General features: G+C 43.9%; 1 protein-coding gene across 2 annotated transcripts in view; it reads left to right on the top strand.

Moving 5' to 3' along the window:
• AP2S1 (adaptor related protein complex 2 subunit sigma 1) overlaps positions 1-22,022 on the top strand; it is a 43,672-nt gene extending 21,650 nt beyond the window's left edge. The window contains exons 5-6 of one of the 2 annotated variants that reach the window (XR_014968679.1): positions 19,417-21,334; positions 21,480-22,022. Coding sequence is in view for 1 of the 2 variants with exons in the window: in XM_085625657.1 (XP_085481783.1) it covers positions 19,417-19,518 (102 nt within the window). In the remaining variant the exon portion in view is untranslated. Of the gene's footprint in view, positions 1-19,416 lie in introns of both variants that reach the window. The other variant, XM_085625657.1, reaches the window with a different exon arrangement.
• The last annotated feature ends 1,473 nt before the right edge of the window (positions 22,023-23,495 follow it).

The raw sequence follows: 23,495 nt of genomic DNA, 5'->3' as shown, positions 1-23,495 counted from the left end.
AAGCTACTCTGCTGCAACAGCGCCAACCTGCACCTTAGCTTTAATAATGATTATTTTCTTTCCGTAGAGAGTCCTGCAGGTCCTATAGGGTTGCTTATTTTGTAGGTACCTTATTAAGTTCTGTTGTGGTTAAAAATAGTGTTTCTAAAAAGATCAGCATTGGACTTGACATTACATTATTGCATCCAGTGTGATAGGGTAAGTGCTTTGTCTCTTCCATCCTTCCTTCCTTAGATGTCTTTGACTGCTTGCTCTTGCTACTCTGAGGGTCATGTGTGATATGGGTTTTCTTAACCCAGTTTACAGGGCAATAGTAGGACGTGCCCGAGAACACCAGAGGCAATCAACCTCACCCAAAACAGTTGGGGCCCAGTAGTCCTTGTCAGCCCTTTTGCTCCCTGCACCTTCTGTCACCAGAATAGATATTGCAATTGATTGGACATTCCCTTTACCATTCATAAGACTAGAAACAAAATCCTCTAAAATAATGCTGGTATGTTAATGAATTTTCTGATATTAATGAAGAGAGGCTTTTCCTTTGCAGTGTAATTTGAGGCCAGGCCTTGGAGTCCATTCAGTTGTGGATTTTGTAGGGGCTTTCTCTCCCAAAAATCTGAAATTGTTTTGACCACAGGCTTTTGTCAGTACAGTTGAAGAGTGTGCTGCGGGGACTGCTGTACTCATGAACACTTGCTTCTCCAAGACCAACAACTGCATATAAACACTGAACCTGTAGTGCTTTCTTTATATCCTCCATGGGAACATTGTTTATGTACAGACTCAAACCACCACTGCAGTTTTTTAACTGAGCAATTTGGGACCAGATTGGCAATGATTTTTCTTCCATCTCAGTCCTTGCTGAACTCTAGTGTGCTTCCTTAGAGACTAGTGGATGCCCATTGAGCTTATTAGAGGAAAGCATAGCTACCCCGTATGGTATAGGAATCTACCCTGAAACAATCCAAGAGGAAATGGCTGGAGGTTGTGTTACTGGGTCTTGTCTAGTCAGTTGAATCCACTTCAGGCTAGTCATTCATGACCATTCCAATCTTAACAAGGATCATTATATTGAAAACTTTCTGACACCTTCTAACATAATTTCCATAGCAGCATATACATGTGTGCACCGCCATGTCACACATGCTTTGTGGCACATTTTAAGGTGCCCCAAGGGATTTATAAATGACACTGATGACCATATCTGCACATTATCATATTTGGAGATTTGAAGAGTCACATTTGTGCGAGAGAATACATTAAAATTAAGGACAAGAAAAATATCTACTTTACCACTATAAATATTTTGAAAGATTAAATCGCATACCCTGATGAAGTTCACATGCAGTGAATGAAACGTGTTGGTTGTCCGATATCATCATTAAGAAAAATAAAGATTAATTTTGGACTAGACATGTTTGATTGATAGCTGTTGAACAGTGACTTGGTGGTGCACTCCATGTGTATATGTCGGACTCTTCTGACCTTTTGGTCGCACCTTTTGAAACTGCAGGGGCAGTGTCAATGCACACAATAGATATACATACAGAATATGTTCTAAGGATTTTGGGACAAGGACAGTGATGCAGATGGTGCTGTGGCTCGCTGTTTCACTGGTTTGTATGATTTCCAGAGCAAATGACGTGGTGAGGCTTCATTTTGATTGTCTTCTCCATCTTCACACATCAAATAAAAATCCTAAACCCCACGTGATTTGAACAGGTTTTGAATGTGATTTGTCCTTGTCCCGCTTAAAGCTAGTTTGACATGGATTTGTTGATGTGGAAGTATTTTTTATAAATTACAGTCTCCTGTTGATAGATACAGTCTTCTTATGAGCATTAAACATTCTGTTAGAAGGACCACTTTTGTTTGGATGTTCTGGTCTGTCTTTATGGAAGATGTAACAGAATTCACTTAAATAAAGACATTATCTTCTGGTGCCTTAGTCCAGGCCCCATGCCTCTTCATAAATAAGCCTCAAGGTATGGAAAGACAAATGCCTTTCAGACTTACGAAGGGCTTATTCAAGAGCCCGAAATGCATTGGGATTTTTTGTTATGAAGTTTAAAGAAATCATCACTGCTGATTACAAGCAACGTTTTGTTGATTTTGCTATCTGAATCCACAAAGAATAAAGAGACAGACTTCATTCTACATCTGGAAGTTTTTCTATTTTCTGATACGATTATTCTTTACTCATTGTACAAAAGACTGAGTTTGAATTTGATTATTCACTTCACATCAATGTGTCATAAATTTGTTGTTGTTAATTTTGAAAGTGCGAGTACGCCCCTCTTGGGCATTTCGTAGTGCACTTGGCTTTTCTAGATACTGTCTAGAATTTCCAAGTCTTTGCTTTCAGACTTTCCCAGCATCATGGTCCTGCTCCTCTGAAACTTCAGGCTCATTCCACTTGAGAAAAGACTCCTCCACGGGCCATTCCTAGGAGCTCTTTCTCACAGACATTTGTAGAGTAGCAACCTGGACTACTAAACATGCTTTCTGTAGGTATTACTTTCTGAACACTTCTATAAAAGATGCAACCTTTGTCACCATGTTTTGCACAGTTTGTTTAGTTGAAATTCAAAAAGGCATGTAGTGTCACTTCTTCAACTGTATCTTCTGCACTTTTCTTAAAGTGTTTACTTTCAATTAGTGACACCGTTCCAGTCAAGCTGTGGAATACACAATTAGGATTAAGAGACAAAAATGCATTGACATTACCATTAAAACTGTTTTTTCTTTATAGATTTCTTCAGAAGTAGAATGCAAAGCAGTTAGTGGGAGTAAGAGTAGCAGGTGCTGATTAAGTGCATTAAATGAGTCAATCTAAAGTTCCCAATTAAGTATATTAGTTTGAGAATCGACACAGAAATAAGCTGAAAGAGAGAAATTGGACATCAACCAATTGAAATGATTTGGCCTTCAAATCTGTAAGTCCTATTTTAAATAGTGCATTTTATAGAACTCTTTTTGTTTTGTTTTTTCCCCCAACATTTTAAAGTTTTTGTCGACTTAAAGATGTCCAAGAGGTTTTGACTGAGGCATTGTTATGGTATTGGGTGTAGCAGGATAAAGCCCTTATAACATCACGTGGTGGGAGTTTGGCAGAGATTGAGTTCTGTGTCTGTTAGAAAAAGAAGATGGTCCAGTTTTGTGAGGCCGTATGTAGAGGATTGCTATTCTGTAAGGAGGCAGCAAGTGGCAGTCAATGTTTGTAACTCTCAATATGGGTTGTATTAGCCCCTGGAAGGAAGAAATTGATCGGCTGCAATAAGTCCTTCATGAAGCAGAGTATGGTATGACCCAAGAATGAGAGAATTAAATAGATACATGTGCAGACACCTTAACTAATGCTTGTGCTTTAAAGCATGCCCAAAGCGAAAGAAGACCGCAGCAGGGAGGCAAGGTGCCAAAAAACAATGGAGCAAAAAAAAAGACAAAGCAGTAATACAACAAATAAATAAAACCTTAAATAGATGCAAAAGTAAATATATTGTTCAAATGGAAAAAATGAAAATAAACCACACAAAAAAGGCAAATAAGTAAAAAAAAAAAATGAAACAAAAATATCGTAACAAAATTTGCAAATATTAGGTGAGGCAATTGAATAGGTATTTAGAACAAACATTGGCAAAGTCAGTAGGTCTGGTCTATGGGAGAGCGATTGGCTTTGTCAATTTCATTTTTATTCTTAGCCACATTGCACAGCAGTGCAACTGCAGCTGGGTCAGTTGGAGCTGCAGCTGCTTGAAAGCCGTTCATAACAGCAGGTCGCCGCAGTGAGAAAGGCTTAACACTTTGATTACTAGACCATGCTGGAGGTCCTAGTTTCTGGATAGCCCCCACATCTTTGATGCTCTCTGATTGGCTGTCAGACTTGCTCCAGGCACCTCTGGTAATGGGACAGGTTTTGGAGATTGGCTTCCTTTGCAAAGCTTAACAGGCAGCAGCTGGAAAGAGCCAAGCAGCCAGTCCTTCGTGGTGGTGATCGAGGCAGCCATTCACTGCAGGTAAGCATAATTCATGGCTGCCGATAGTTGAGCATATGCCGCTCTTCAGGGCGAGCCACATAAAATGTCCATCAGCGAGTCTGGTTTTATTTTAATTTAAATGTATGCCCAGTGTGGGAAGTGTTGACATATAAATGGCAAAATAAAGTGTGAGACGTTTGTGATTTACGTCAAGCAAGCCTTCGGAATTATGAGGAATGAGGACGGCATTTTACACTGGATACTGCATCCATGTGTTACTAGGCCGGAGACACTGGGGGAATTAGAAAAAAACAATACCATGGTGGACTTTTAATTACTTCACCCTTAAATTTATTTACAAACAAGCAACATTGAATGGAGGGCGTAAATGACTAGAGGGCTTAGTGGGTGCAAACAACGATGGGAGGGCAAGCAACGACGACGGAAGGGGGAAGCAAACAACGACAGGAGGTGGACAGGTCTAAGCAACAACGACAAGGAAGCAACAACTACAAGGAGAGCAACAAAAAGTATTTAAATTTGAAAGCAAGAAGCAGAAGGGACTTATTAAAGACATTAATCAATGCGTGGTCCATTGAAGAGACGAACACAGAAAGAGAGACTGTGAAGCCAGTAAGTGCTGACCAATGATAAGCAAGGAAATAAGTGACGATGATGCCCACCAATGGTAAGTTATGGGCGAGTTCCAATCCCTGTTTAGTTTTTGTTTTTTTGTATGTGTTTATTTTAAACATTTTATAGTAACAAAAGATCTCACAAGCGACTGTCTCAGGCGAGACCTAAAAATGCCATAAAAAGAACTCCAACTACATTATCTTGGGTGCCAATACAAAACATCCCAAAAAGGTCAACAAAAAAAGCCAAAAATCAAGTACATAAAACAAAATATAAATAAATCCCAATGGCTGTACATGAAAGCGAGTAGGCGTTTAACAATTGAGGCAATCCAAATGAACCAAGCGGAAAAAAGCCAGTGGGCCAAAACAACAAACAATAAATAAACCTAAATAAATGTACCAATTCCTAAACAGAATAAACACTGGTAGAAAGAATGTCAAAGAACACAATAACATCCAAAAAAACAGTAAAATCAAATGGAAATGTATATGAGCGACAAATTGAGATAAAAGGCACCCAAAACAAGACATGTCTAATAGTCTAATCAAAACTAAAGCGATAGATGAAAACAAAGGGCCTAATTGAAAATGTTTTTTTCAGTTGTAAACCACCTTATACCCAGAAAAGGCAAGTCAGCTTGTCACCATATTAAAAAACATTGATAGACGTCCATCCTTGTATAACCTATACATTCATTTCACAGACATAAAGTACTTCTAGATTGTGAACAATGAGCATCACTGTCTACGACTAGTAGTGGGTAGGTGAATTCAAGTGCAAATGGAGTTATATTCCACACACAGATAACTATTTGGACATCTATAACATCGCGTCACGCACATCCTAAAGTTGTTGGAGCATAAAAAAATAACCAAACGGATCATTCTGCTGTTGTATTGCATGTGTGATCCAGCCCTTTAAGCATGACATGTGAAGACTAACCGTGAAAATTGATACTTGCCCCCACTAAGTTATGGCCTGGGACATGACTGCCAAATGAGGAGTACATACCTTCACCACTCCACCTCTATCATGGACCTCTGTATCCTGAACCGGCTACACGCAACATGACATGGAAGTTCCAGCTTGATGGCATCTGTTAGACCCAGCAGTTTCTTGCAGGTTGGGACGCATTGAAGCCAGACAGAACAGAATCCACTGTCCCAGCTAGGATGAGTAAGATACGCTAGTAAGATTACCTGTGCTCACCATTTGGTAGCTTGGCGCAGAGCAGTCAGGATTATTCCAAGGGTCCAAGTGTAAAGTATTGACACAGTGCTGCCCTCGCAACACACTGATTACACTACAAGAAGACTCCACACTGTATGCATACAACACTGTTCTTTGTATTCCACACACATTGAAATCAAAATGACATACACCTCTTATATTTGCTTTACAGTTGTATGCAATTGTCGAACTCTCTCATTAGCAGCAGAATGGCACGAATATATATGTACCAGTCATAGGTATTCACTTACCCCAATATCCCCTCAGCCTCAAAAGCGACATAAACCCATGTGCATACTTTTCCGAGGTAGTCACGATCCAAGCTATCCCTCCAAGTTTAAAACGACAAAACATATATGCAGGCTTGTTCAGAGGTATTCTACTTTCCTGTTATCACAGTAGCATAAAACATAACCTATCCCAATATTGCATACCCTTCACAGCTTGTAATGGTCAAGAAGTCACAGTTCTTCCCTATTCCTCTTGACCCAGCCAGCGGTCACTGAAACTACACCTGCCAACGATACACTTGTGCCCGCTGGAGACACTTCGGTTAGATTGTCAGGACCACCTAAGCGGAAGGAAAGGGTTACTTGGTTTCGTCCGTCCAGATTAGTCTGCCAATGCACCCCACTGTACCTTACAGGCAAAAGACTGTGATGCCAGAAGCTGCTACACTTGCAATTTAGAGAAAGGTTTCCCCTAGGCAGAGGTGCGAGTCGCAGTTGCTCCAGGCAGCCGGCTGTGGGTGCCCACAAGGCACAACAAGACCACTCTGGTCCAGTCATGATGTTACCAATAACAAACACCTTGTGGCGTGGGTCCAGGAGAGGGAGTCGGCGACTTTTGACTGAGTCCACGATGTCCGGCTCTGTCGTCGTCCCAATCTGGAGGTTGAAGACAGTCCAGGCTTCCAGCTTGGATCCCACAGACCCAGCAAACCTCCCCCAACAACCCTCGGACACCACACGCTATGAAGTATGAGCTAGCATAGGTTTCCATTTGCAAGCTCAGGTTCCTCAGACTTGGCAAACTTCCCCAGTGCTCCTTATGTTACGGCACTCCAGTTGGTCCGCTGATATTTACGAGCACTCTCCTCTGCACAGTGTGATTACTACATACGTTAGTACAGTCCTTGTCCCAACAGATGATAACTTCCCCTTGTTTTCGACGCACCCTGCACGGTCCTTAGTCTTTTGAAAACTGGAGATCCTTTCAATCCCTGGGATCTCATGAACAGGAGGCCAGCCAACAGGTCCTAGGAGAGTGTTTAAGGCAGGATGTGATTGACTGCAGCGTAAAACAGAAAGGACCCCCTGCTACGAATAGGGCGTTCATCTAGGCAGGGAAATTATACACAATGTAAATTCCTAGGGCAACTCAACATTAATAAAACACGTAACTATAATCATTCTCTAACATAAGAAGAGACCGAAACAAGCTGCGTATATTACAAAATACAAAAATGATTTTTATTAAAGACTAGGTAATAAATATAAATTCAAATTCAAAACAATCCACAGGCACACCACTACCATATCATCAATCACTCTTGTTACACACTATTCATACCCAGAAATGATAATATATACATCAAAGACAAGAAAAGTGTAGAACCGAAATGTATAAGTATTTCATATTTAAAGTCATGTTGTCTTTCTGTTGATTTGAAATTTGGACATCAATAGCAGAAAGGCTGTAGATTCAGGCTGTTGGATAGGTTTAAAACTCATATCTGTGTCACTAAATGGCTGCAACCCAGGTTGGTAGAGTGATTGATGATATGGTTGTGGTGTGCCTGTGGATTGTTTTGGATTTGATTTGTATTTATATTTATTATTTAGTCTTTAATAAAAATAATTTTTGTATTTTGTAATATATACAGCTTGTTTCTGTCTCTCCTTATGTTAGACAATGATTATAGATATGCGTTTTATTAATGTTGAGTTACCCTAGGAATTTACATTGGGGTGATTGACTGCAGGCCAGCAACATCCAGACAAAAATCCACCAAGTGATAGTCCCCTTTCTGGAGCAAAACAAGTCCCAGGCCACCACCAGTCTGTGGATAATCCAGTTGCAGTCCTTCATTCCCCAATGGTTTCTCTTGTCAATGTCCCAGCATCAAATCAGCGTAGGATAGTTCCAATCCCAAAAGCATTTCTACACTCCTGGGACCAGAACCCCAGTAGTTAAACCCACAATGGCTTTTGAAGATGAGATCAGTCCAAAAGGCCACCTTTGAAATGCACAGGCCCCCTCTAAATGTAGTCCTGTGTGCCATTCTACCCTGGGGGGATTGATCAACATTTAGTGGAGCCATTACTCTTCCCCTAGGAATGTAGGTGCCAATTCCACCCCCTCGTATTCGTCCGAGATCTGCAGTTCCCTTCACTCACCCTAGTGTAGGGCTGTCTCTCAGGAATACACAGATGTAGCTGCCCCCCACTCCACTACTCAGACGTGGATTGTAGGCAGGTTGACAGACACACAGAGAGCCACAAGCATAGAAATGCCTTCCCAAAGTGGCATTTCCACATGAGTCTTGTCAAATTCACTCTCACTTCTGGAGAGGATTTGCCATTACGAATCCATCAATACTAAAAACCATACTGGTACTCTTCTGTAATTAGGAAATACTGCTCAATCGCCTTTCCACACATCCCCCATGTTAATGCGAGAAGCAGGCTTCACAGTACTGAACACGCCATCCAATGTTGTTCACTGTTAGGGCATGTAGCACACACGTGCACATGCTCTACCTCTTCCATACACTGCCTCCTTGTCCCCAGGGATTACTCTGATGTAGCCAAAGACATGCAAAACGTGGCAATTAGATTTGAAATGCCAAGCTGAGTGACAGTAACCTACACACACTGGCCCTGCCATTGCAAACCTGTGGTACGTTTGAAGAGCTACCTACGTGGGTGGCGCAGGCAGTGCTGCAGGCCCACTTAGTCGCATTTGAGTTCCGTGCCCTCGGTACAGTGCTGACTTGGAGTCTGTGGTTTCCGGAACTTGGCACCGGCACTTAATTGTCAACACCAGCACCTATGACAGTATGCCACATGGTGGTGGTGTTTTAGAAATCAGCACAATACCAGTTGTTAATTAATTCAAGACACTCTAAAAATGCCTAATACCTGCCGGGAAAGCTATTCTTATAGTTTTGGGGGCCTGGAATAATCTAAAGTGTCACACTTGTAGGTGTATGAGGGTTAGTAATTGTCCTGGTACTGTCATTGGCAGCGCTGGTAGGGCAAGCTGCAGTTCCTTCCTGACAAGGCCCTGGTGCTTATTTATTTACAAACTAAGCACAGCCTAGGTATATGTCTTACCATGGACAAGGGACTTACCGCTACCTGAAATCAGCCAATCATGTATACACCAATCACCAATATGTATATGACAAGCACAGCGCTTTGGTTCTGAATGGCAGTGTCAAAGTACTCCGAGTCCTAAGGCTACCAGGTAGATCAGCAGAAAACCAGGATGGACATAAGCAATAAGTCGAGGGAAAGCACCCTAAAAAATGGCCATTTTCAATAGCACCCAGTTCCTCTTCACTTGGAGTAAAGATGACTCTTCTCTGGTTCAGGCCAGAGCCTGCTTGTTGACCGTTTTTAAATGGCTTCATGCTGTGGAGCCTAAATGCAATGAGGATAAGTCCGAAATCCTCTTGTACGGTACCTTCCCTTCTCAATTCAAGGTATCCCTTTGGCTGGCTGAATATCCTGTACCCAACTCAGAGGGCCAACCTATAAAAAAATCTGGGGATTTGGTTTAATGAGGATCTCCGGTTTACCACCCAGATAAAAAAATATAGCAGGACAATGTTTTGGTGTCCTAAGATCACTTAGGAAATTTCTGCCACTTCTACCACAGCCGGCCAAAGAGATGGTCACCCGCGCCTTAATACTGTCACGCATTGATTACGCGAATGCACTTTATGTGGGTGTTCCTGGGTACCAGTGGAAAAAACTTCAGTTTATCCAGAATTCCGCAGCCAGGGTTTTATTGAATATCCCTTGAAGGTCAAGCATACGACAACATCTGCGTGATCTCCACTGGTTGCGGAAAGCGTGAGATTTAAAGCCCTTACCACGGTGCACGCAGCCCTGTATCAGTCCGGCCCTGGCTATCAAAGGAAGCGTTTTAAATTCTACGTGCCCTCAAGAAACCTGCGTTCTATGGCACAGTTCCCCGCAGTGATTCCACATTTCCGCCGGGGGAGAATGGGCGGCAGCTCTCTGGCCTATAATGCTGCCGTGGCTTGGAACGCATTCCCTTTGGAACTGCGCTGCATCCAAGATGCTAAACTGTTCAGGAAATGGTTGAAAACACTGCTCTTTGTATAAAACTCCTCTGGCTGACTCCCATTCGATCGCAAGGTTCCACGCCGGGACACTCCTGAGTAGCCATTTGCGATATAAATGCATATAACATAACATCCAACCATAGGAAACGAAAACTGATGCTCCCTCTCCCGTGCCAAAGCATAACTCTAGAGTAAAACAACTGAAAGAGGAGCACGTCTCTGCCCGTCCAAGTCTTTGCTGGGTCAATGTGCACTGCTGCATCATTCTGCTGAGGGTATGACTTGGACAGGACCACCAAGGCTGTAATATGTATTATGATGCAGGTGGTGCTAGTATACCCACCACAATAAGAATAGGATTAAAATGCCAAATTAAGTATTTGTAATTTGTATAGACTTGTATCTTTTCTTTAAAATAGCAGTTCTGTTTTGTATAGTTGCTTATGTTGATCATTTTATCGGACCGGGAGTATAAGAAGACGTGTGAATTGAGAGAACCCTCATGTGCAGCAGGTACCCCGGACACTGAGAGGATACCAGGGTGTCAGGAAATTGCCTGGTAAAGAGCATCACTTTCTGGGAACCTGGGCTTGCATCTTTGAAAATGGGGCTGTCGAATGAGTGCAGGATGATCTCAAAAGACAATAAAAGCTGTCTACAGCTCCAGTTCATCTTCACTCTGTCATCTTCTAATTAAAGCAGGTCTACTCTGCTATCCCACATTAGTCTGTTTCACAGCATGTTTTACATGAGCCTTACAAGGGCTTCTAAAATGTCCGCCATCATAGATTCTTCCATTCATTTCCTAACAGGGGTCTATTCTGTTGATTAGCTAGTACATTTGACTACCATTCTCTTTGAAAGGTCCTGTCCATTCATATACCCTTCACAGGTTTTATGTAGTTAGCGATGGTCAATGGGAAACACCACTTGAGATTCATCTGCTTTGGTCAGTGATCTGCTGTCTTGTTGATTTTAGTGGTGTATGCAAATAATCGATGTTTCAAACTCAATGTAAGTGTGAAACAAGACTACAACTCCCTGATTGTTAGGCTGTTAAATACCATGTGTAAGAGTGGAACCTGGTGTCCCTGTCGACTAGCAGCTGGATATTTTCCTGGCTGAGACGCGTGCTTTACAAATAGTCATAACATATTAAACCTGTTTGTTTGACTTCCTGAGTATGCGGTGAGCAAGACTGATACTCCAGGTATCCAAGACTGGTAGTCCTAGTATTCTTTGTAGAGTAAGTAGATTTAACCCACCGTTCTTACTTGCTAATGACTGGTGCTAACAAGGTACAGTTTTATGTGAATAGTGCTATTAAGGTGAGAACATGAACCTATCTCCTGCATAAACATCCCATGTTTGATTCAGACCTGCCATTTGAGTTCCTTTCACCACAGTTCTCCATATGCAATAAGCACTAGCTTAGTCTGATATTTTTCAAAGGTAGCTGTGCATTTCTTTAAGCGATGGTTGTAGATTTTTAGCACTGTCCATAGCTTTGATACACAGTTAGTATACAGAGCCTTACAATAGCCTCTGTTTACAGTGGGAGGAGGGTGCCCACCCCCGGTACACTGTAGTTTGCTATGTCAGGGCGGGAGCCTCGCAGCTCCCACCCTGCCATAGCAAACTTGGTTTGAATTTTGAAAGAGCAGGGAAACCTGCCCTCTCTTTTAAAATTCAAACCAAATTGCTTTTCCACACGGGGAGCTGCATCTTAGCAGCTCCCCATGTGGAAAAGCAATGCCGGCTCCTGAGGGACGTGGGGAGCCGGCAGGGACTGTGGGGGGATTGGGGGACCCCCCCCCCCCAGTCCCCAACGGAGAGGGCCAGCCACGGGGAACGGGGTCCCCGGGGCTACAAGGGGCCCGGGAGGGGGGCCACGCGGGCCCCCCTCCCCAAAATATAAATAATAAAAAAAAAAACAAAGGCCGGCCCCAGGGGATGGGGTCCCCGGGGCCTTAAGTGGCCTGAGGAGGGGGGCAACGCAGCCCCCCTCCAAAAGATTATTTTGGTTAAAAAAAAAAAAAAAAAGGCCATGCCCCAGGGGATGGGGACCACGGGGCCGATTAAGGCCCCCTTCCCAAAATTTAAAAAAAATAAAATAAATTTGGGGGCAGGTCCTGGGGGATGGGGTCCCCAGGGCTTAGAATATTAGGGAAAGAAGGGGGGCCACAGAGCCCCCTTTGTAAAAAAATAAAATAAAAAAAAGGACCGGCATCGTGGCGGAGGCCACGCCCCCTTCTTTGAGCACTCTGCAAACACGCCCCCTGGGCATAGAATTCCGCTTGAATACTGGGGGTCCCTGGCGTCCAACTAGCCCACCAGGAACCTCCAGTATGCACCAGGGGGCTGTGTTGCAGAGAGATGTTCTGAGGCCACGCCCCTTTATTACACCTCTCTGCAACGCAGCTCTGTGGCGCTTACTGGAGGTAGCTGGTGGGCTAGTTGCACCCCAGGGACCCTCGGTATTCAAGGGAGTTAATTCCCCAACTTAAAACGCGCCACGGGGCGTGTTTGCACAGTGGCAAAGGGAGGGGGCGGGGCCTGAGTTGACATGTGTGCAAACACACCCTGTGGCGCACTTTTTAAGTTGGGAAATTAATTCCTCTTCAATCCTGAGGGTCCCTGGGGGCCAACTAGCCCACCAGGTACCTCCAGTAAGCGCAACGGACCTGCGTTGCAGAGTGTTGTAGAAAGGGGCGAGGCCTCTGAACACCTGGCTGCAACGCAGCTCTCTGGCACATACTGGAGGTACCTGGTGGCCTAGTTGGCCTCCAGGGACCCTCAGGATTGAGGAGGAATTAATTCCCTAACTAAAACCGCGCCACAGAGTGTGTTTACACACGTCACCTCAGGCCACGCCCCCTTCCATCACCACTGTGCAAACGCATCCCGTGGCGCGTTTTAAGTTGGGGATTAACTCTCTTTCAATACTGAGTGTCCTTAGGGGCCAACTAGCCCAACAGGTATCTCCAGTATGCGCCAGGGAGCTGCGTTGCAGACAGGTGTTCAGAGGCCACGCCCCTTTTTATACCTTTCTGGAACACCGCTCTGTGGTGCTTACTGGAGGTACTAGTGGGCTAGTTTGACCCTAGGGACCCTTAAGATTCAAGGGGACTTAATCTCTTAAGTTAGATCTGCCACAGGGCACATTTACACAATGGTGAAGTGAGGGGACGGGGCCTGAGGTGATGTGTGCAAACACGCCCTGGGGCGTGTTTTAGGTTGGGGAATTAATTCCCCTTCAATCCTGAGGGACTCTGGGGCCCACTAGCCCACCAGGTGCTTCCAGTAAGAGCCACTGCGCTGCGTTGAAGAGAGGTGGCAGGCTGTGCCCCTTTTTACACCTCTCTGCAATGGTGCTTACTGGATGTACCTAGTGGGCTAATTTGCCCCGAGGGACCCTCGGGATTCAAGGGGAGTTAATTTCCCAACTTAAAACGGACACAGGGCGTGTTTACACAGTGGGGAAGGGAGGGGACTGGGCCTGAGGTGACGTGTGCAAACACGCCCTATGGCGCGTATTAAGTTGGGGAAATAATTCCCATTCAATAATGAGGGCCCATGGGGGCCAACTAGTCCACCAGGTGCTTCCAGTAAGCGCTACTGCGCTGAGTTGCAGAGAGGTGGTCCAGGCCGTGCACATTTTTTCTGCAACGCAGCTCTGTGGTGCTAACTAGAGATACCTGATGGGCTAGTTGTACCCAAGGGACACTCTGGATTCAAGGGGACTTTATCCTCCAAAGTATAACGGCCACAGAACGTGTTTGCACACGTCAGCTCAGCTCACCCCCACCCTTCACCAGTGTGCAGAAAGGTAGTTTTAATCCCCCTGCCCTATTGTATACTAGGGGCTTACAGAGGTGGTCATGCTAATAACAGGGGTACCCCAACGCATAGTGTTCCCTAGTGAATGTATGTGTTTTAACTGTATTCTAAGTGTCTTTTAGCTTAGCACTGGCTCTAGGACTGGTTAGTCAGACTCAGTTACCACCAGTACCCATCTGAAAAAGTTGAAGGTACAGGATGATTTAGCAACAAAGGCCTCTTTCTGCTCCTCTGTTTGTTCTTTCTGCATGTCTTCCTTCTTCCTGCACTTTTCTTCATCTTTGAGGACTTCTGTTGCTTCTTTCTGCATTTCTTTTTCTTCTTTCTATGTGTTTTTTCTTCTTTCTTCATATGTCCTACCTCTGTAGGCATAGTTAGAAACTAGCATTTAAAAAAGCTTTGAAATTCACTGAAAAAACCAAAGGTTTCAGGGGCGTTCTAGTTAGCTGGACATTTCACTCGTACAAAACCCGTGCAATTCCCCCGTTATAGTTAGTTCCGCCAACTATAACTTGCGCGCCCGCAATGCTCTGCTGATGACGTCACATTTTACATCACTCATGACATGGTCAGTGGCATCACTGATGACATCACTGATGACATCATCCTTGTGATAGAGTGGCAGACCTCCTCTCCCCCTAATATAACCTTTGATACACACATTCAAAAATAGAAACTACAATTTTCAAAAAAATGTACATACCAATACCAGTTACAACAACCTATTCAGTAATTCCAAGATCTACATACACATTCACTCTTTCACCAACAGTCCTATATAGTCACTCATACATGTAATCACTCATCATATGTACTCATACACCTATACATCCTGTTACACACAGCCACTCATTCCTAGTTACTCACACACATAGTCACTCATGCTAATAAATAATCAAACATCAATTTACTTGCATATACGTTATACACACACCACTACATCTACTTCTACAGAAACATACACATACTTACTCTCTTAAACAATCACTTACAGAAACACATACTTATTTATACAGGAACTCTTCCAATCTCTCACTCTCACATATACTCACTTATATACACCAATACTCACATATACTAGTTTAATATGTAGTTACTTATAAAGACAGTCATTCACTCACTAACACACCCATGCACACACTCATCCACCCATACAGTCCTGCACACATGCTCTCTTCAAAACACATACAGTGAGTCACTCATTCATGCATCTATGCGCTAAGTAATACCCCCCACCTAACCATACAGACACTTACTAATACTCAAAAAAACAACTAATAACCCATATAGACAATTGTGTAGCTACTCACCAACCCATGCAGCCAATTATACACAAAGTGAGAGACTGATGCAGGTATTTACATATTTAAACATTACTCGCTAACCTATGTATTCACTAAGATACACTTAATCACCGTTATACAATCAATTTTACAAAATAAAATCGCCCATTTACACACTTATTTACCCATTTATTCTTCCATCGAGCTTGAGATATACATATATAAAACATATTTAGTTTTCTGAAAAATACACATTCACTGGATGATGTCATCAGTGATGTCATGAGTGATGTAATATGTGACGTCATCAGCATTGCGGGCGCGCAATTTATAGTTAGCTGAACTAACTAACGGGGGAATTTCACGGGTTTTGTACGAGTGAAATGTCCAGCTAACTATAACGCCCCTGAAACCTATGGTTTATTTCAGTGAATTTCTAAGGTTTTTTAAATGCTAATTTCTAACTATAACGTGCCTGAAACCTATGGTTTTATCAGTGAAAAAAAAAAATATATATATATATATATATATATATATATAATATGCATGTGTGTGCAGGTAGAGAGACGTGTACGGAGTGAGTAGTAGAGTAGAGAGAGTAGTAGAGAGTAGGAGAGTTGGAGTGAGTAGTAGAGAGTGAATATAGAAAGTGAGTAGAGTAGTAGGGAGTAGTAGAGAGTGGTAGAGAGTGAGTAGTAGAGAGTAGTAGTGTGAGTAGAGTAGTAGAGAGTGAGTAGAGTAGAAGAGTAGTAGAGAGTGAGTAGTAGAGTAGTAGAAAGGGAGTAGAAGAGAGTAGTAGAGAGTGAATAGTAGAGTAGTAGAGAGTGAGTAGCAGAAAGTAGTAGAGAGTTAGTAGAAAGCGAGTAGTAGAGAGTGAGTAGTAGAGAGTAGAGTGAGTAGTAGTAGAGTGAGTAGAAGGGAGTAGAAGAGAGTAGAAGAGAGTGAGTAGTAGAGTTTTTTCTTGAAGCATAATTTAGCAAACACTGCCATATCATTTTGTTCTCCCCTGCTGTATAATTCCTGCGGCCTTATCATACATACAGGAAGATCAGTCCAAGGAATTGTTTTAAAAGTATTTTGGCATTCAACTCAGAAATACCACATGTTCTGCGCTTCTTCCACAGATTCCTTGGCTCCTGCACCGATGCTGAAATGTTTACATATCTCTCTGAAGGGTGCCCTGCCTCTGCATATAAGCTGCACTGAAACCACGGGGTGTCGTCAACACTCCCCGCCGTTCCTAGGTCTATCTGACTGGCCACTGAAGCTGTCTGCTCTCCCCTTATAATCTCCAGACTTGCGGCTCTGCCTTTCATCCGCCGCCAGAACACTTCACCCAGTCTTGTTACACATTCTTAGATGGTCCTGCCTGGGGCATTTATATTAACATTACCACTAAGCTGCCAGCTCGCAAGCGTGACCGCCCCCCCGCCCCAAACATTGCCCCCCACCCCCGGAACCCCCCACCCCACATCCTGTCCAATTTTGCCCCCAGGCCACAGAGATATCTTTAGCCGCTACAAATGGTTCCGCTCTCCCTTTTCACTGGTTGGTATTTGTTAGCCTCGCTCTGTAAACAGACGGCTTGGCCTGCCGCGGAATCTGCACTAATAATTAATTCATCCTAGGAGCGATCAGACCGCCTCGGAAGAAGGCACGGGGCCCCGGAGGGCCGAATAGCATGAAACTCTGCACCAAAAGAAGCGCTTAATGTGAGAGAGCCAGGTTAAAGCACGTGCGTCTTTTGGCTCTTTTATTAATTATTTTAAATGGGAAATGCCGATCTCGCAGGAGGCTGGCGGCCTGGAGGTACAGGGAGAATCGGATGTGATGGCAGATAACGACTGTCGCGCCCTGTGATCTGACTCTGAGGCACATCAGCAGCATGCCCCATGACGCGCCCTGTGATCTGACTCTGAGACACATTAGCGGCAAATTAAATGTTAAGAAAATAAAGTTTAATGCCCTTATCAGAACCCGTTCTCTAAAGAAGACCCTTCACAACAAGAGATACTGGTATTAAACAAACACATCCCGAGTTATTAATTTCAGCAACGTGCAATTAAAAACAAAAACGGTTTACAGCCCTCAGCGGGACAACAGCCGGGGATCAAAGATGCAAAAATGTCCTTTCGGATAAAGGTGGCGCAGCCGTTGGCATGAATTCCCTGCAATAATTTATTTCCCGCAGATAAAGGCGCCCGAGTGTTTAAAAACATATAGTGACTCTGCCCCAGAGAGCCCCCCACTCCCCCTCCCATCACGGATTTACGTATGGTTAAACATCGAGTGAAGATTTAAATACAGACAAACCTGCACTTCTCCTTGGTCCCCGCGCTCAGAAAAATATCCGTACCTGGAAGTGTCCCATGACGCGCCCTGTGATCTGACTCTGAGGCACATCAGCGGCATGCCCCATGACGCGCCCTGTGATCTGACTCTGAGGCATATTAGCGGCAAATTAAATGTTCTGTGAAGTAAATGTTAAGAAAATAAAGTTTTGCTCTCTCCCGTTGGAGAAGAGTGAGGAGAGAGTCGAAAGAGAGAAATAAACATTGAAAACAAGGCAAATATAAATATTGAAAACGAGTGAAGGAAAACGCTGCTACTACAACAAGCGCGGCGTGGTCCCGAAAGTAAAAGAGGATCTCTTGTCTTTATGGGACCATGTGTTTAAACACATGGCCCCATAAAGATAAGAAACCTTTTACTTCAGAAGGAAAGCATGCGAGCCCATCCTAGTGGGCCGTCCGAAAAAGCCAAAGGGAGGCAACATGGGAAGCTTTTTTCTAATGGCTGGCCACCGTTTAGCATAAACGGTGACGCCAGACAATGGAAAAGAGGGGCGAGGCTTAAAGCCCTTTACTGAAGCTACTCAGAAACATTAAATCTCGCCGACCAAGCTGCGCATGTGCGCAGCCACGCTAGCCGAGACCTAAATAAATTAACATTACTATTAATGTTATTATGTAGATTTGTAGAGCGCATGGCTATCCAACCAAGGATTTCCCAGGGCTGTGCTACAATAAGGTACCGGGAACAGAGCAGCAAAGTGCTGTAGCTGGCAAAGGTTTAAAATAGTTGGATTTTGTGTTTCCTGCGGAAAGCAGAGAGTGAGCCACACGATCTTAAATCAGCTGGGAGAGAATTCCACAACTTTGGGTCTAAGAAAAAAATATTCTTGACCTCCCTGTCTGGCTCTATTAACTATAGAAACAACTGTAAAGTCAGAGTTGCTAGAGCATAGAAAACGACTACATAACTGACTATATAAACATTCACCTCCAGTCACAGATCAGGGTTTAATCCATTGTTTTTTTGCTCATCACGCCACTCCAGTTTGGACCCAGCCATATGCATATCAGTCTTGACCTGCTCCTCTTCGCCCCAAACTGTCAGGGCAGGTTCTCCCTGGACTGGAAACGAGCATCCTGGGACTGGTTTCGGTGAATCGCCCCTCATCAGCCAGGTTAGCTTGAATTCAGTGGCACAGTGAGCACGGGACCCAAGTCTGGGCATACCCTTCTCTGTTCTTTTTACATTTGTCACCCTACTTTGGCAGGGTATGCCCAGACGTGGGTCCTGTGCTCGCTATGCCACCGGATTCAGGCTAGCCTGGCTGATGAAGAATGATAACCCTAAACCGGTCCCAGGATGCTCGTTTCCGGTCCAGTGAGGCTCTGGTCTGGCAGTTCGGGCTGGACTGTTACCATGGGGAGCAGGGTCAAGACTGATTTGCATATGGCTCGGAAAAAACTGGAATGGCGTAGTGAGCAAAAAAGCAATGGATTTAGGCTCAGATCTGTGACTGGGGGTGAATGTTTGTTCAGCATTCAATCATCTGTTATTTTTGCTGCTGTTCATGTTAAGGCATTGAAATATTGCAGTCTGCTTAGTACTTCCAAGACACCTCGGCAATCGAGCGCTTTATACATTTTTACTTACTTACTGATCAGAATTACTCACTGGTGAATTTCATTACAACTTATAGGAGACCTGGCTTTTAACATGCTGTCTGGAATTTATGCTGGTATTCAGCTAGCATATCGAAATGCATGTCTTATTAATGCTTCCCTGCTATGTGAAAGAAGAGACTACAGCTCTTATTAATCCCCCTGTGTCTTTCTTACAGGTATACACTGTGGTGGATGAGATGTTCTTAGCTGGAGAGATCAGAGAAACCAGTCAGACCAAAGTGCTGAAACAGCTGCTTATGTTACAGTCTCTAGAGTGAGAATAACCAGGAGTTCTGAAGTATCACCGCAATTGGCAGCTTTCCCAGAAATCAGGAGGTCTTACTGATGCTTGGACATACACCGAAGAATAACAGCTACTCATGTACACATGCAACCCTGGACCCTCTTGTGCACAACGCAATCCCATGGAACCTGGTCAGTCCTCTCATTGGAACTTGGTAACCCCAGCACAAATATATGTACCCAAACACACATACAAATCTTGAGACGATACTCACAAACCCGTGGACATGAGCATGGCAGAGCCGCCGCCGCAGGTTTTACACTACCTTATTACCCTGGTGTCTCATATGCACTCTAAAAATTTGCAAACTTTCTCATATATTCTTGGAATCTCAGCACTGAACTCATGTCTTCTATACACACTGCTGTCTTTCCTCCTCATTGAGGACTGGTACTCGTGGAACCATGAGGCCATGGTTTCCTGCTGCACTGCAAACACTCTAGCTACTTCATGTTAAGTCTGTGGCCTTTGCAATGCACCCAATAATTGTAACAAACTTGAGGTCAGGGAAAACATGTTCTTCTCTCCCTCTAATCACAGTGGCTACCAGTAAAATAGCATTCCTTCAAAATCTAGCTTTTGGTTACTGGTATAGTCACTAACGCTTTGAAGACAACTCTCCCAATCAATGGTCTGCTTGCTCTTCTCCACAAATCACTTACCAAGGGAACTGCCACATGCCCAGCAGATTTCCTCTTCCCTGTTTGTGTCACAGTGAGGCTCAACTAACCCCACTGTTTCCTTCCTTTGCTTTCTTCTCTTCCCTGCCATACTCAACAGTGTCTCTATGTATTGCTTTACATTGTATAGTAACAATCTTGTCTTCTAATGCACACAACTGCATCATCCCTTTATTTAATTTCTAAGCACTTGTACACTGAGTAAACAAAGCAGGCTGTGCCTGGGTTGCAGTCAACTTGGTGTACCTACCATTGTGTCTCATTCCACTACTCTAAACCTGCCCCTGCATTATACATCTTAGTGCCTAGGGTAGTTATCCATTTAGTGCTGTTTGTTGTGGCGGATTGACAATTGAATAACTACCTCCCCGCCTACCAACCCTTTTGCTCCAAATAGCAAATATTTAGCCTATATGCTGATCACTTTTATACCACCTTGCAAAATGTCTTCAGGTGCTATCCTACAAATGCCCCTAAAATCCTGGTTCTTCCCACCCTCTGTGGGAGGTGGTTCTTGCTGTTTTGCTACACCCTTCAAGTGAGAGAATTGGAACATCAAGTATCAAGATCGAGCTAAGGAGTTCTTTTAAACAATATTATTAATGACTTGGAAAAGCAGGTTTCCTAATTAGATCAAACTGTTACCCAGTAGTTGTGGAGGGCAAGATGGCACCTTTTGATGCTGCTTTTCCTTGGAGCCAAATGGGCTGGTATAACTGGGGTCAGGGTTCTTCAGAGAACAACCTTTATTATGCTGCTGCACTCTGACATCTCCACCCCCTTTTAGTTTCCTGTATTGGTGCCTTGGGTTTGGGATCTCCAGTAAATTAAGAAGTAAAACCCTGAACCATGAGTCAAAACTGCTTGGATGTGCTCAGCCCTCCTCAGGCATGTTCCATGGCACTTGACCTGTAAGCTGCATTTCTCTCCATCACTTTCGTAGGGTCTGTGGGTGTAGAAGAGTATGTTTATTGATGTGGTCTGTATTCATATGTTATTGATACCCTGGCTTAACCCCTTGGCTGCGGCAGGAATTCCGCCGCAGCGCTGGGGGGGGGTTTGGGGGCAGCGCGGTGGGGCTGTGCTCATGACGGAGCCACTTCGTCATGAGTCACGGTTGAGCTGTGCTCATGACGGAGTGGTTCCGTCATGACTCCGCCCACGGCGCTAATCGCCCGCACAGGCGGGGAATTAGCGCCGCGTGGGAGGAGCGGCCGCCATCGGCCGCGGCATGACGGAACCACTCCGTCATGAGCACACGGCACCCGTGGCTCATGACGGAGTGGTTCCGTCATGAGCGGGGAAGGGGTTAAATGGGCTGATGACCACAGCCAATGGGGTGGGAGGATGGGGGAGGGAGTCAAAATGAATACAAACTTTTGTCCCACTGACCTGTTGCTGCTTTCCGTTTAGTCCTTGCCATTTCTATCGTTTTCACCTAATTGATCTGTTTGCCATTCTCTGGTATATTGAGTTGAACTACCACTCAGCCTTTGGAGGCATTCCTGAACTAGTCTATTGCATTGCTGCCTCAGCTGAGAAGCATGTACTGACACCTCTGTTTTGATGGTTTGTACAATGTTTTCCCGAGTAAATGAGTATATGTACCTTCTCTGCCCTGTCCCTAATTTTCCCAACCAAGTATGCTGAAAATGCCCTGTGTTCCCCAAACACGGGTAAGGGACCATCCATATTAGTTTCCCACTCCTAGTGGGCTTTTTTTTTTGATATTGTGTATCATTACTGAAAGTGAAACTGTGTACCACTAAAACCAATAAATCGTGTCTGTGAAACTCAAGTAATGTTTCTTTTATTTTGCTGAACCTCTTTACTGCATTGCTTATTCGGGTTAGACAATTGACCGTCGCTTGTCTGTCCAGGAAACCAGTACCTGCATCTCTCCTACATATTCCTGTAAGTTTATCTGAAGATCAATCTTTTGGCTACCCAAGAATGTGCTGAAAGTTAAGACACATTTTATAAGTTTTTATTGTTTATTCTGGATCCATATAGTGTTCACATCATCTTGGAGTGTGTACTGAACTAAGCACATTGAACATGTGCACTTTGCATCCCATCATTCTAAGTGTTCAGATGCACATTGCACTAATTGACACCTGTATACATTCATCCAGGAACACATTAACTTCTTATAATTGAAAACGTCTAAGTGTACATCAAGCAGTATATAATTAAGAAAACCACACCATAATTTATCTGAAGCTAATTTTCCAAGATGTTTTTGAAGATTTTCAGGGCCAATTTAGGTGAAAAGTATTACACAAAGCAACACTGCAGCATAAAGCCTAACAGTTGTGTCCAGAAAACTGCTGATTACATGATGAAAATGCATCCTATTGGCACTGCAAAGGAGACTGTAAATAATGCATTGTGCATTTAAGGAGCCAGATACTTCTCTATCTCAGCATGCTTTGTACTGGCAGTTGCCTCACAGTCAGGTCTTTTTTCTGGCTCGTGCCAGAGGTTCTCTGACACTGTTAGGGTCTTAAGAACCTATTTGGAGAGAAGTTTTCATGCATTTTCTTTTTCATAACTTCAACACTGCTTCAACACCTGTGAAGGTTTTTCACTTGTTTTTGGCAGCTTTCTGGTGGACTTTTGTTTAATGTAGGAGGAAATATGCCTTCAGGGTTAGTGAAAAACCCAGACTGGGAGGAATAAGGGGACAAATGAGCCACACTTGTTCTGCTTGATGTACCTTCCTTCACTCACTCTAAAGAGTATTATTTTTGTTAAAGCATGTCCAGGAGAACACTCGAGGACTGTGAAGGTTTTGGCCTCATGGGGAAGTGGGAGACGTCAACCGCAAGGAAGGAAACAAGCATGACAGGGTGGCTAGCAAAGGTACCTCTTCTACTGCATCTTTACCTCCTCCTATTCCTACAAGTCACAATTATTCTTGTCTTTCTCCATTCAGCAGACCAATGTCAAAGCCTAGAAGGGCTGCAACCTGCTCACATTTAAAAACAACTATGAAGTCTTTGTCGACATAGAAAGCCAGGCAACTGTTGGCGATGAAGCATTGATAGAAGTTGTAGGAGATTCAGGTGTTGATTAATTTGTTCTCCAGGCATTCACTGCCTTTCTGCATCATTCAACTCTTCAAAGATCAACGTTCCTTAGCTTGACATTGAATCACCTGTTGGGTCTGGAAATTCACAGCCACTCCCTCTGCCAAGTTTTGTTCCACCTCCAGCTATGCCTCCTCCTAGCCTTTCATGCCTTGCATTGGTCAGTCATCAGAGAATAC

The sequence above is a fragment of the Triturus cristatus genome, chromosome 9 (assembly GCF_964204655.1).
Source record: "Triturus cristatus chromosome 9, aTriCri1.1, whole genome shotgun sequence".
Classification (NCBI taxonomy): Eukaryota; Metazoa; Chordata; class Amphibia; order Caudata; family Salamandridae; genus Triturus; species Triturus cristatus.
Note: the sequence above shows the minus strand (reverse complement) of the source record. Positions and strands in the feature narration are given on the sequence as shown.